This window comes from Sarcophilus harrisii, chromosome 4 (assembly GCF_902635505.1).
Source record: "Sarcophilus harrisii chromosome 4, mSarHar1.11, whole genome shotgun sequence".
NCBI classification, from domain to species: domain Eukaryota; kingdom Metazoa; phylum Chordata; class Mammalia; order Dasyuromorphia; family Dasyuridae; genus Sarcophilus; species Sarcophilus harrisii.
In genome coordinates, this window is record NC_045429.1 from 38,402,887 (window position 1) to 38,416,834 (window position 13,948).

The 13,948-nt window shown below is 35.1% G+C and overlaps 1 protein-coding gene across 1 annotated transcript in view; it reads left to right on the forward strand.

Annotated features, from left to right (window-relative positions):
- The window catches only part of SELENOF (selenoprotein F), a 44,480-nt gene extending 30,800 nt beyond the window's left edge, over positions 1 to 13,680 (forward strand). The window contains exons 3-5 of the mRNA XM_003767322.4: positions 2,043 to 2,106; positions 9,835 to 9,884; positions 12,845 to 13,680. Coding sequence (XP_003767370.2) covers positions 2,043 to 2,106; positions 9,835 to 9,884; positions 12,845 to 12,976 — 246 coding nt within the window. The 3' untranslated portion in view covers positions 12,977 to 13,680. The remainder of the gene's footprint in view (positions 1 to 2,042; positions 2,107 to 9,834; positions 9,885 to 12,844) is intronic.
- Positions 13,681 to 13,948: the final 268 nt, after the last annotated feature.

The following is a 13,948-nucleotide window of genomic DNA, read 5'->3' on the forward strand; positions in this document are numbered from 1 at the left end:
ATGTTGGATGTGGATTAGGTCAAGCCATGGGATTCTACCTATTTTTCTCCAAATTTTTTGGAATCCCTTAGGTGAATGAATGGGCCCCTGCATATCAGATTGTGTCCAGGAATCCTCTCCTTGTAATATTATAGATTTTCAGTGGCATAGTCATATCTTTCTAATTTTCCCTTCCTTTTATTTCACCATCCATTTCCAAGTCAGGTTCAAGATCTCATTTCCTCTGTGTTCATTTGCTTCATTTGCATTTTGAATGATAAAGTAGTTGTCAATTCAAGGATTTATCAAATTTTCTGCTTTGAGGTAGGGACCTCTAAAAGATGTCCAGATAATCATTGTTACCATACTCCAGCCTTTTTCTCTGTGTTATCTTTGTGTGGAAAATGTTTCAAAGATCTAAAATTTACCAAGTTAGAGTCCTTGATAGACTATTTTTTTTCCCATTTAACCACTAGAACTTTTCCAGGAGACTACAAATATTCATGTTCTATGCAGTTTTGGACAGTTTTTAAAGTTAATTTTATTCTGCCCCGAAGATTCTTTTTGGTTTCTTAATTTTCCACAGCTTCTTCAGTTACAACTGCCATTGTTCTACATTTCTTTTTAAAACTGAAGAATACCGTAGGGAATATAGTGATAAAGAGCCCTGTGACATTGGAGGTGAGCAGGACCTAGCTATGTCTTCCCCCTCCCCCCACAGATCAGAAATCAGTACATGTAATTTGTTTAGCTATCCCATAAAAGATTCTTGTTACTTCAATTCAGTAAACATTGCCAGGTACCCATGATATAAAATAAAAAGTAGTCCTTGTCCTTAAGTTGAAATTCTACTAAGTACATAAGGAAGGGGTAGTCCGGTACAATAGAAAAAATGAAATGCTGTCAGAGACCAGTGTTTTGGTTCTCCCATTTACTAGACAAATTATTTGTTCTCTTTGGGTCTAGGTTTCCTTCATTGTAAACATCAGGATGGGTTGGCAGGGTAATAATAGCTGAGATGCTAAAAAGGGAAGTGACTTAAAGTAATGGGTTTGCACAGCCATTATCAAGGGGAGCACTTGTCCATTTACACCCTGCTGCTCTTCATACCATCCAAGGTAAATTGAGAAAAAGAAAGCCCTCTGAGATCATTATAACTACAAAAACTTCAGGACAATGAATGTAAGAACAAATGTTCTCTGTAACAAAAGATATTTTTGAACCATGGCAGATGGGATCTAGACATACTACTTTGTTCATCTGGTTGTAATAAATCCTGAATACAGTCCTGTGCCTTCTCTAGCCCCAGATTATATATGAGCTGAGCTTTTTATATTTGTTCATTCCATTTTGAATAAATGCAAAAATGCAACCCAAAAAAAAGTTCAAGATCTGGGGAGAAGGTATGATGGGGGAAAGGTTTTTAAATACATACTTAATACTATCTTATTTGTTTATTCTTGATTTATTTTAAGACTCTGTGAACAATTGGCATTTTTGAGGTCCTGCAGAATAGAAATATAAATTCTAGCAGCATATCCCTATTAAACATAATTTCATTGCAGTAAAAATGATTTACATATCTGAATTTCTTTTGCTGTATTTCATTTGTAATACTTTTTCTGTTAATTTATAAAAATAATTCCAGTAGCTTGGAACTTTTCAATTTTTTTAAATATAGGCTTTGTAATAAGGATTTATTTTTAAATAATATGTTGCTTCTAAGTAAAATAAACACAGAGTACTTGTAAGTATGTGAATTTAAAGGTAGAAGGAATTTTAGAGTCCATCTAAGTCTCTCAGCTCATGTCAGAGTCAGGAATTTGAATTCAGAATTTTTTTTTTTGACTCCCAAGTCCAGCATTTTTTGGTCTGGGCTACATTGTCTTCTCTCTCCAGGGTTTGAAGTATAAACATAGAAATCAGTAACTCTGAAAGAATTTTACATGTCAGCATATCTGCTGATCCTCCACAAGTATTTACAGTATTGATTCCAGATTTTTGTGCATTTTCAGATGCATGGGATTTTTCTGTCAATAAAATATCTGTTTTTCCTCTTATAGCTATATGCAGGAGCTATTCTTGAAGTATGTGGATGAAAACTGGGGCGGTTCCCTCAAGTCCAGGGTAAGTAAAATTGTAACAGAAGAACTAAATTCAAACCTGTAAATTCACAGGGGGCTCCCTATGCATTGGTTTATCAACCAATGAAAACCTGGAGTGGTGTGCTCCTTAAAATCTGAGAGAGATGCTGAAAGCACTGAGCATCTGATGAGCAGTGGATGGAGAGCAGTGTGGAAGCATATTGAATTCCTGGCTTAGAGTCCTACTTTTTATTCACTAAGGCATAGTGTCTCTTGAATTAAATAAATCATTTAAAATAAGCATTTTCATAACATAATTCCCAAGAGAAATAAACATTTTTAAGATTAAAAAGTTCTATGTATTTTATAAAACATTTCTCAAATCGATTTATTTATATTGTTGGTGATCTGGAAACCAAAGAGTCCGTTTAAATTCTTGCTTTATAAAAGGACATATGTTTGGATTCGTTTAAATAACATACACATGTCCCAAGGATAAATGGGAATTTTATAGTCTCTCTTTTTACTCCAGCCTCCATAGACTTGCCCACCATAACATATCTAAGACATACATAGTCTGCTCACAATCTTTCAGTGGCTCCAAATTGCCTGTGATCAAACACAAACTTCTTTGCCTATGTGGCTTTTAAAGCTCCCCTCCTTCATTTCACAACATTCCCCTTGGCACCCTTGAGGGCCTGGCCAGTTCTTCACATTTAACACCCCAGCTTCACATTTCAGAGTTCTGGTTGCCTTTAAGGTGGGCCCAGGGTCACTGCTGTGAAGCCTTCCCCACCTCTACTGACTCCCACAGCCCCAAATGCCAAGGCTCTTTCTCATCTACTTCCTTGTTGTGTGTATTTGTGCCCATGTTGTGCCCTCTCCCAAGAGGAAGCAAGCTCCTCAGAGACCATTTTGTTTGCGCCCAGTAAGATGCTTTGTGCATTTCTTTTGTAGGATTCCTTTGTGTAAACAGGAATTTTGTTCCTGTTTGAGTTTGGTTACTGAAAGGGGCTTTTACTCTTATAAGAGAGAAAATCACAAGTAGTGAACTAAAAAAGATAGCCATTTGGAAGAAAGCAACTCATGTGAAAATATGAAGATTTTTACTTTTATCAAATAAGGGCACATTGAACTGCAAAAGGTCTCAGGGTTTTCTGCTGCTTTCCTTCTGATCACTTTTAAGTACAGTTTGTAGAGCTGAGCTTACCTGTTCTCCTTCTATTTGCAAAATGCCAGCATTTTTAGATGTTCCTGAGTATTTAAGTGTGCTGATTATATATTTTCATGGTCGTCTCATTCCTGCTTAGTACTCAGTGTCCTTTTTCCATTTTATACAATGGCAGGATTAATTTCTGAGTTCACTATGTTATATAATTTAGCAGATACATTTTGTTGCTGACCTAGAATACTGTTGAATAAAATATTGCTCATTTTTGTCTCCTAAATCTAGCAAAGTAATAGTAATAAGTTCAGCCATGCAACTGGTTAACACATTACTTGTGTATTACAACAGCCTTGGGCCCACACACATTCCCTTTCAGTTTGTTGTAGGCCAGAATTGTCAGAAGGGCCTTCCATAAAGGAGGTCAAGGGTCAGGGGAGAGATTCCAGTGATTGATTTTAAAAGAAAAACATACGCAAACTTTTGGTCAGGGACTTTTGCCTCTCACAATGAATGAAACATAGTATACTAAGTTTGATAAAATTGAATTATTCTTCATCTAGAAGAGATAGAACTATATTCTGACTTTGCAAAGGACAGCATTTTAGAAGCATTAGACAAAATGCAATGGGGTTACAGCAGAAAAAAATCTAGACCAAAAGAGGGCATAAAATAATCTTCTTGTATCCAAACCTGACCTTATTGGTCCTGTTGTTGGACAGTTAACAAAGATGATTTGGGGGTTTCATATGCAAGTCTAAATAATTGCAAGTCACATTGCATATTGGATTAAATTTATGTTTTTATTTAATGGATTCTAAAACATAAAAGCTTTAAGCTCTGCTTCTTCTCCTTAACCCTCCCCCACAAAAAAAAATTTTTACTTTGCATGATTTTTCTGTTCTTCAGATAATTTAAATCTCAAAATGGTACTGCCATTTTACATCTTGACTTTTCTCATCGGTCATTAAGCATTTATTAAGCATCTACTATGTGTCTTTAAGTACTGAGAATACAGAGATAGGCAAAAGGCAGTCATTTCTCTTAGAGCCTACAATCCAATGTGGGAAACAAAATGCAAACAAATTGTACAAGCAGATTATAGAAGATAAATAACTCACCAACAAGTGAAGTCAGCTAAAATTAAGAGGGATTGGGGATATTTATCTCACCCTTCAAGATGATGGTCTTCATTAAGCATTCTTATTCCTAAGACCTTTTGCCCACTTGAAGACCTTTGCTTTCTGATTGTATTGATTTCCACTTAATAATTTGTTATATGAATCTTTTAGTATTCCAGGATTTTCTATTTTCACTAGGTTTGGAAACTCTTTTATTTCAAAGTAGTTAGTCCCACTATTTAAAAATGTTTATGTCTATAATAGCTTCAATGGATGCTGGTATTCATTCTTTAAAATCTTTTTAAGTGTGGATTATCAATATTTGTATTTGATAATGTTTCACATGTGCCTTTAGGTGTGAGAGGCATTTGTGGTTCAGAGTCAGGAACGTTTAGTCAGAGGCTTCCTGTTACTTGCTGGTTGTGGAGCCAGGGCCTCTCAGTTAACCTCTTAATGCCTTAAGTTTACGTAAGTGTACTCATAGAGGGTACAAGTGAGGGAGGCTTTTCTGTACCTAAATCACAGCTCCACTTTCAAAAAAGGTAATTATATAATCTATGCAACTTAAACACTTACATTTTTATGTTAGTTTCAAGTATTTTTTCTGTCACTTTAATGAAGTATGAATTTTCCTATAAATGAAAATTATTATAGTCTTCAAATGTCAGTTATTAGGTATTTTTCAAAATTTTTCCAAACATGTAAATGTTCCTTGAATTCCTCAGTTAGAATTGCCACCTTACTGATGCATGCCAAAAGGAAATTATGCTTACTGTTTATATTAAGCAAGTTCTACAAGGCAAGATGTATTTTAATATGGTTAATTTTAGCAATAATTAGGTTAACCACTTAAAAACAACTGAAAATACTCTAGACATCTCCATGCAGATACTTCTACTCATTTTGTTGTCTGTCAGTAATGCTTGCTTTTCTTAAATACTTGATACAATCTTTGATTAAAAATAATATGCCCTTCTGTAATTAGATATTTATTGGTGCATCAGCTGTCCCAGAAGGGGATAAAAAATTAAACCGGTTTTTAACCACATTCATCCATATCAGTGATAGTGCCACTGAAGTATTTTTATTAACCAATTCTAAAAATACCACTGCCTGAAGTAGAAGGATTTTTGGCTTTATCTTTAAGAGATTGGTGGTAATGATAGTGATGACAATGGCAGTAGTACAGGTAATGTTTGAAATATAAGATCATTTATATTAAGTTAAACATAGTATTCTTTGACAGTGGCAGCAAAGAAAAATATTGGGAAAGGAAACTTTCCCCACCATTTCATTTGGGTTTTGTTTTGGCTCAAGATGACTTAATTATAATAAATGAGAACAACTTTAGAGATCACTGAAGACAATCCCTGAATTTTACACATGTGGGAAACTGTGATTAAATGACCAACTTAGTGGCAGAATAAGACTACCCAAGAAGAATTTTTATGGATATTTCCTTTTTTTTTTCTATTACTGTTGCCATGTCCTTCTTGATACAAAGCACTTTTTTTCCACTCTTTGCAACATAGAACATTTTTATTCCCATGTTTATATTCCAGTCATCTAGACCATGTCAAATTCAATAGAATTTTCAAGCACACTTTTTCATAGCTTATTTCACTGATAAATTTTCAACACATTGTATTATGTGCCTTTAGTTTTAGAAATCTAAATGAATCCAAAATTACAACCAGATTTTGTATTTTTTTAAATATTATCGAAGTACTACTCTATTGTGGTTTCATTTAAAATAAACTTTTTTTATTGGTTTTCATTTGGCAGCAGTACAGTCTTTAAAAAATTGCTTTCCACCTTTTGACTTTAAAGTTTTACTTTTCTTTTACCACTAGCAAGCTTGAGAGTCTCTAAAAGTTGAGTCCCTTCCCCCCCCCCCCCCCCCCCCCCCCCCCAAAAAAAAAAATGCTGGTCAGTGAGAGATGAGGATTGTGTAGTACTTGCCAATACTTGTATTCCCCTGAGAACGCCATAAATGACATTGTGATAAGAATCACAGAAGTATAAAAAGCCATGAGTATTTTATCTTGTCTTTCATCATTTCTATATTAGAGTACATCAAAGTATTATTGACAGTGCTGCCTGTATAACTGTCAAGTAGCTGGAATAATTGATAGAAGAACATCTTTCAAAAATAGATGATCAAATTAATCTCCTTTCTGAGAGACTATTGTACTGATGTCATTGATCAGTTTTTTAAAACTGCATTAAGTACACTAGAAAATAATAACTTGGTTACCTTTGGAGCTCCATTTGCTAGTAGAAGAGCTTTTTATATCTAAATTTTTTCTAAATTCTACTTTTAAAATGTATTTGAAAGGGGTCATAAATCTCAGAGTCCTTTTCTTTGCTATTTTACAAATTTGGAGATTAGTACCCACAGAGACAAAACACAAAGAAATTTGATTACAGTGTGGGAATGTGTGACTATTAGATCAGATATCACTCAAAGCATACGTAATTCCACTTATTCTGTGTCATAAAAAGTTTTTGTTTTTTCAATGCATTCTCTGTGAGATTTTGCTTATTATTTTGCCATTAAATATTTATGGGAATTTTTGTCTCTTAAATCCTGTATATTTATATTGAGAACTTAAATGCTGTGTTCAGTAATAAAAAAAAAAATTAATTTTAGTAAGCAAGACAAGAAATATATTTAGAGTCCAGTAAATTTTTTTAATTGCAACTGATATTTCACAACAACATAACACTTCATTTCTGTGAATCTTTGGGAGGATGCAATTTTCTGGTCATGTGGTTTCTGACATAATGTTCCTACTCAGACCAGAGCCATGGTTAAAATTGAGTAACAAACCCAGTTCTAAAAACATAGCCAGTGAATGTTACTCACTAATTCCCAACATCCACTGGACCTTGCTTTATTCACTTCCATGGCTAGTGGTATTTACTAGTCTTGAATTGGATCCAGCTTGTGCCAAACCAGAACTAAAGTAAAGCTACTGTACTGTGAATAAAATAGGAATGGTCCTGCTTTTGACAACAAGAAAAAGTCAAAAGGTATTTTCAATTTAAAAGGTTTTATCTCGAGGAGCTATGAGATAAAACTGAATAATTATTTACTTCAGTAAATTTATAATATATATAACAAGCAGTTTTTAAGATTTGCAAAACAGTGTTTAGATATCTCATTTTATTTTTGTAATAACCCTGGAATAGGTGCTGTTGCCTGCATTTTGCAAATGGAAATACAACTAGTAAATGTCCAGATTTTAACTCAGGTCTCCTTATTCCAAGGCCAGTATTTGAATAACATAAAACTGGAAATTTTATCTAATGATTATTGGATAACAAAATTGTGGTTCAGAAATAACTTTGGTAACTGGGAAAGTGAGCCAAGAATAACTTGAAATTAAATAGTAATAAATAAATTTCACATAGGTCCACTAATCATTAACAGAAGATGAGGGAGACCTGGCTTAACAGCAGTTAATATGAAAAAAAGGTAGACATTTTCATGGCCTTTTAAGTTCAATATGAGTCAACAGTGCTGTGGCTGCCAAAAGACAAAAAGCCAATTCCATTTTAGGCTGCATTGTTAACGGCCTAGGACTCTCTGATCGTGGGCATTAATAGTCCCACTGTCTTCTGCAGTGACTGGCCATATCAGTTCAGGGCACCACAATAGGACCATTGATAAATTACGCCATGTCCAAAAAAGCAGATGAGAGAATTATGGGAACGAGTGGTCCCAAAATAAGGTCATATGAGAAACAGTTGAAGGATCTATGGGGGTGGTTAGCCTTGAAAAGGGAAGACTTTGAGTTGGGGGAGGGAGGAGGAGAGACGCTGAGTATTGAAGGGACATCCTATGTTAAATCTGCAGTACCAAACTAGAAACAATAGGTTGAAGTACAGAGAGGTCACTTGGCCAGTGTAAAGAGAAATGTTTTTAACATTGTAGCTTTACACAAGATCACTAGTTTTTAGTTGCTGAAAGTGTTGGAAAAGGATTATCTGTGTGGTATGGAAACCTGAACTAGATGACTTATACAAAGTTCCTTGTTACTCCGATCCATGAGGACATGTAATAACAAGTCATAGAAGACATGATAAGATGTCCAGAAGAAAAAGGGAACATTGCTCTTAAAGAGGTAAATTCCAACAGTTTGAGGTTGAAGCAGCATGCAATGGTGGGATATATGCTGACCTAGAAAGAGACTTTTAAGTTCAAAAGCCATTCCTGTCGCTCATTAAGTTTATGACTTTGGTTAAGTTAATCTTTGGGGAAATGGAGTGATGTAAAATACAGTAGCCCACAAAAGTGAGTTCCAAACATATTGGAAAGGTAGAATTCAAAGAGTAGTTATCAGTGCTTTGAGGTTACTTTGGAAGGAAGGTGGCAACAGCAATAGTAACGGCCTATTTCATTTAAAGTTTTTATCAATGATGTGGAAAAGGCATTGAAGATGTGCTCAAATTTGCAGATTATGCAAAGCTACAAGAGATAACTAACATACTGGATGACAAAATCAGGATTCAAAAAGATGTTATCAAACTAGAACATGGGGCCAAGCAAGGAGAGGTTTAATAGGAATAAATAGTCTTCTACTTGAATTCACAAGGATAGGACCCAGGAATTGTAGCCAGAAAGCAGTTTATCTGGAAAAGATCTGGACACATATTAGTAGAATGGAAGCTCAGTTTGAGTCCACAGCCATCTGAAGATGCCTTCAGGGAGTTCCTGCTGCCCAGGAGTCGAGTGATAGTCATGCAGTCAGATCACATCTGAATGGTTCTGTAAAATTTGGAGCACCACTTTTTACCAAAGTTAGAGGAACAGTCTCAAGAAGCGAACAGCTGAGATCCTTTAGGATCCTGCCATCAAGGAACTGAGAGTCAGGATAGGGGAGGATATGGGAGACCCCATAGCTCTGTTCACTGGAATAAGTTGTCATCACAGGAAGGAGACATGAGACCAAACAGAGGGGCAGCCTTGAAGCTGTTGTCTAACCATGGAAAGATCTCTGGCTCTACAGTCGGAAGCCCTAGGTTCAAATTCTTCCTCTCTGTGTGCTCGTCACTTTGGGAGAGTCACTTATCTCTGTAGGCTTCAGTTTCCTTATCTGTAAAGTGAGGGAGTTGGATGGTTTCTGATTAAGTTATGTGGTAAATTCATAAAATGTTCCTGCTTATTCATTAAATGCTGTGTCTGCCTAATTCTGCACCACAACAGAAGTTTGTAAAATGCATATATGGTCATTTAAGCTAAGTAGAGAATGATAGATTATAATCAAGAATTTTATGTAAGTTCATAAAATAGTGTATTTTAACTCTGGTTAATATTAAATCTACAAACCTAATACTAAGTAAACCCAATACTATGTACAATCTAAAAGTCTGTATATTCTAATGATATTTATTAATGTTATTAATCTGGTATGTATCTGAATATGTCCTAAAAGCAAATTTGCTTTTTTTTTCTTTTTTTTTTTTTTTTTTTTTTTAGCTTTTGTCAAGAGTGACAAACCTAAACTGTTCAGGGGACTACAAATCAAGGTAAGAAATTTTTACTGATTTTTGACTAAGGGGGCAGAAAAGGTAGAAAATATATCCTTAAGAATGTACCATTTTACTTATTGAAACAATAAATTATGTTTATTCAATTCCCTTTAAATTAGATCCAGTTTCCTGAGGGCATTACTAATTGTAACTAATTAATGTTGACAGGAGTAATTGATCAGTTAAAACTGGAAGGAGAAATAAATTTGCTACAGCTAAAACCTACGTCCCAGACAGGGTATCAGTAATCTGTTAGGTCAGTGGATAGCACAAGGTAATCCCTCAAAAAACTTTAGATTGACTTGTTGAAAAGTAGCATGTAATGACTTACAAAGGCAACATCAAAGCCAAAAAAGCTTAGATTCAGGTCCTTACTTTATCTTACCAATGCTGGCCATGGGATCATAGGCAAAACATGTAACCTCTCTGTGTGTAGGCAAGTAGCTGATAACATTCTGTTGTAGAGAATGTGCCAGCTAGTTAGTAATAGGGATTTTTCAGTACCTGTGAAAGAACAGATCCAGACCCTCCTCTCCATGTAAGTGCTGCAGAATAATGTCATAAGGGAAGTTTATGCACATGATTCATAGACTGAGTCTTTTCATAAGACCACAGCTTTAAAATAGTACACCCTCCCCTCATAATACCAAAAAAGCTGCTTTTAAATCCCTAAAATTGGCTTTGTGAACAACTTGAACACTCTTTTAAAAATTTGATTAAAACAAAAAAAAAATCTATGTTTTTTTGTGCTGAAAACCCTCAGATTTGTATTCCCCGAAGGTCAGTCATTTCTCTGAGCATTAGTTTCCTCGTTGGCAAATTTATGGAGTTGGACTAACCATGTATGACACTTGTCAGGACAGTCAAAGCAATCTCACAAAAGGATTTATGGACAGGTCTCCAGCAAACATTTGAAAAACTGTCAAAGAAGTGACTTGCTAGGAAAATTCAGTAGGAATTGCTAACATAGCTCCTTTTACAGCATGGTTCAGCCAGTTTCATGGCTTTAAAATGGCTTTAGATTTGAACTCCTAATTAAGAGAATCACATTATTAATTGTTTCATTTTCTCACCGATTTTGGAACTTTGTCCAAATTTGGTAGGAACAACATTATCTTTGTCAGGGGGGTTCCAATTCCAGGAAACCCTTCTGAATTGTTGATAGACTTGATAAAATGGTTGTACTTCCTCAAGAGCAAGAAAATTGTTAGGAACTATAGGTTCATCTGAAATTCAAACTAACGACTGAGTCCATTGTGGACCCAGGGACCACTTTGATTTTTTAGATGATGACTCAAAATAACAGACATTTTTTTTAAAGTGCAAATTTTTAAAAAATGATGCTGAAGGGTCTGAACTCTTGTTGCAGAGGCACTTCATTTGTCAGCTTGTTCAGTATTGCTGTTCTTGGCAATCTGTTAGCCAGATTGTGATAAGCCACTGTCATTGCCCTGTCGATGAGTTTATTATTGGAATTTAGACAAGCATTATTGTTGCCATTTTCTTATGTATACAATTTGTCCTGTTTCAGATAGGGATGTTTCAGCTGACTTCATTTTCAGTAAAGATTTGTAAAAGAAAAAGCGATCCTTTTACAATCAGCTGATGACTATGTCTTTGTACAGCTGACAACAATTGATTAAAATAATCATCTTTGTCTCAATTATATATTCTTACATAGTCTACTTCAGGGGTCCTCGAACTTTTTAAATAGGGGGCCAGTTCACTGTCCCTCAGACTGTTGGAGGGCTGGACTATAATAAAAACAAAAACTTTGTTTTGTAGGCCTTTAAATAAAGAAATTTCATAGCCCTGGGTGAGGGGGATAATCGTCCTCAGCTGCTGCATCTGGCACGCGGGCCATAGTTTGAGGACCCCTGGTCTACTTGATACATACTCTTTGTCTGAATTTCAATAGAACAAGGAGGACAGAAGCATGGCAATGACCTAGAGAATTTGTCTAGCAGACTGCCAAAAACAGCAAGATTGAACAAGATGGTAATCAATTAGTTCTCCTAACAGTTGCAATGAAACTCATTCAAAAAAATTTTAATCTGTAATTTTAAGGGATTTAAGTCTTGCAATTCAATTTTACATTTTAAAAATATATTGGTAGACTTGTCAGTATTTTATCTTCTAATGTATATATAAAATCCAAGTGGTTATAATAATTATTTACACAATATGTTAAATAATCTGTCATATTTGACAGATACGATATTATCACTTAGAAAGTGAATTAAAATTGTGTCATAACGTCCATGAGAGAGAAGGCATTATCTATAAAGGAGATCTGTAGGTGATATATCAAGGAGAGGCTACAACTTGGTAGACAGCCGAGCAGTACAGTGGTTCTCTTGAAAGACTAAAAAGAATCAGAAGAAAGTCTCCAGAGTACTGGGCTAATCCTCCCTACAGGAATAACCTGTAACTTTAAAAAGGTACGAAAGACCATGATGGGGGTTGTTGAAGTAAATACCTCATCACTACAACAGAGTCTTGAGGACAGGGATCCCAGTCTTTCCAAACTTTGTCTCTCATCCACTCCTTGCATCAGGCTTTTCAGACAACCAGCACCAAGCCCTTTATTGAAAGGTTTCATTTATATCATGGCACAAAGTAAACGTGTCTTAGAAACTGGCAATTTTTTAAACTATCAGATATAAAGCGTCACAAAATCACAATAGAAAATTTGAACTGTAAGAAGCTGATCACTTAGCACACAACACAGCAATCACTGCAAAATCAAATTCCCAAGTGAATTCAAAGGGCATTTTTATCCTGGGTTAATCCCAAAAGTTCCTCTGAGGAATACCTGCATTGATATCACGATTGTTTATATATTTAACACTTATGAAAAATTAACATGGGCTGCATTTAATTGTACATGATTGGGATGGGAGAGTGGGGACAAGAATCTCTGCCGTCAGAAATTGATGATCATTCTCTTTTTGCAGTATGTTCTTGGTTCAGACCCTGTGCTAAAGCTGTTGGATGACAGTGGGAACATTGCTGAAGAACTAAGCATCCTCAAGTGGAACACGGATAGTGTAGAAGAATTCCTCAGTGAAAAATTAGAACGTATCTAAAATGTGCTTTCAGTTTTGTCATTTATTTTCTTAAGTGAATTTTGCAGTACTGATCATTGTAACCTTTGGTCACCTTTGAGCAATTAATCCCTTACTGTATGACATTAAGTACTTTCTGCTTTGAATTGAAAGTGTCCACATCACACACACAATTTAAAACAAGTTGGCCAACTGTACAAAGAGTCCCTTTTAATGTATTCTCACTCTGGTTATTACCATGATTAGATGTTTTGTAACAGACTTGTGATAAATTACGCAAATGCTAGATTTGTTATAATTGGCATACCATAGGCTTTAAAATTAGGGAGGTAAATAATGAAAGGATGACCAGGTCTTGTCTGTATGCTGTGCGCCTTCTTTGTAAGCAGTGGCTGGAAGTCACATGCAAATATGAATTACTGTGCCTCAAACGTTGCCTGCCAATGACCTTTTCGTTTTTGTGACACCCTGGCTTTCCTTTTAATAGAAAACTGTAGTTCAGAAAACGTTTCATCATTGTACACAGATGCAGCATTTGTAGCATTCTGTGAAACATTCAGAGAAGTGCACGCTAGTGACGATCACACAGAAAACCCCGCAAGGGCTTGTGTAGATCTGATGTTTGGTGTATTTTTTTTGGTGTTTGGCTTTGCTACAGTGAAAGTAAAAAAAAAAAAAAAATGTCTTTTATTAAACTGAAGTAGAATTAAAAAGTTTTCCATCCATCTCTTGTCTTAGTGTGAAATTCTTCAGGGATTATTTTAATGCATTTTTTTTTCTGCTTGAATGACACATTTCCCTATATATATTTTAACAAGCCTTAAAATGTACTCACACCTTATTTTTAACAAAATTCCCAGAACCACTGTGCTATTGAGAAACATCTAGCAGTTTCCATTATTCATACTTTACATGTTTCTGGGGCATTATGTTTTTAAAACACTGAAATGCAAGTTTTAAATACATTAATTTAAATTGTAATTAAAAGATTTA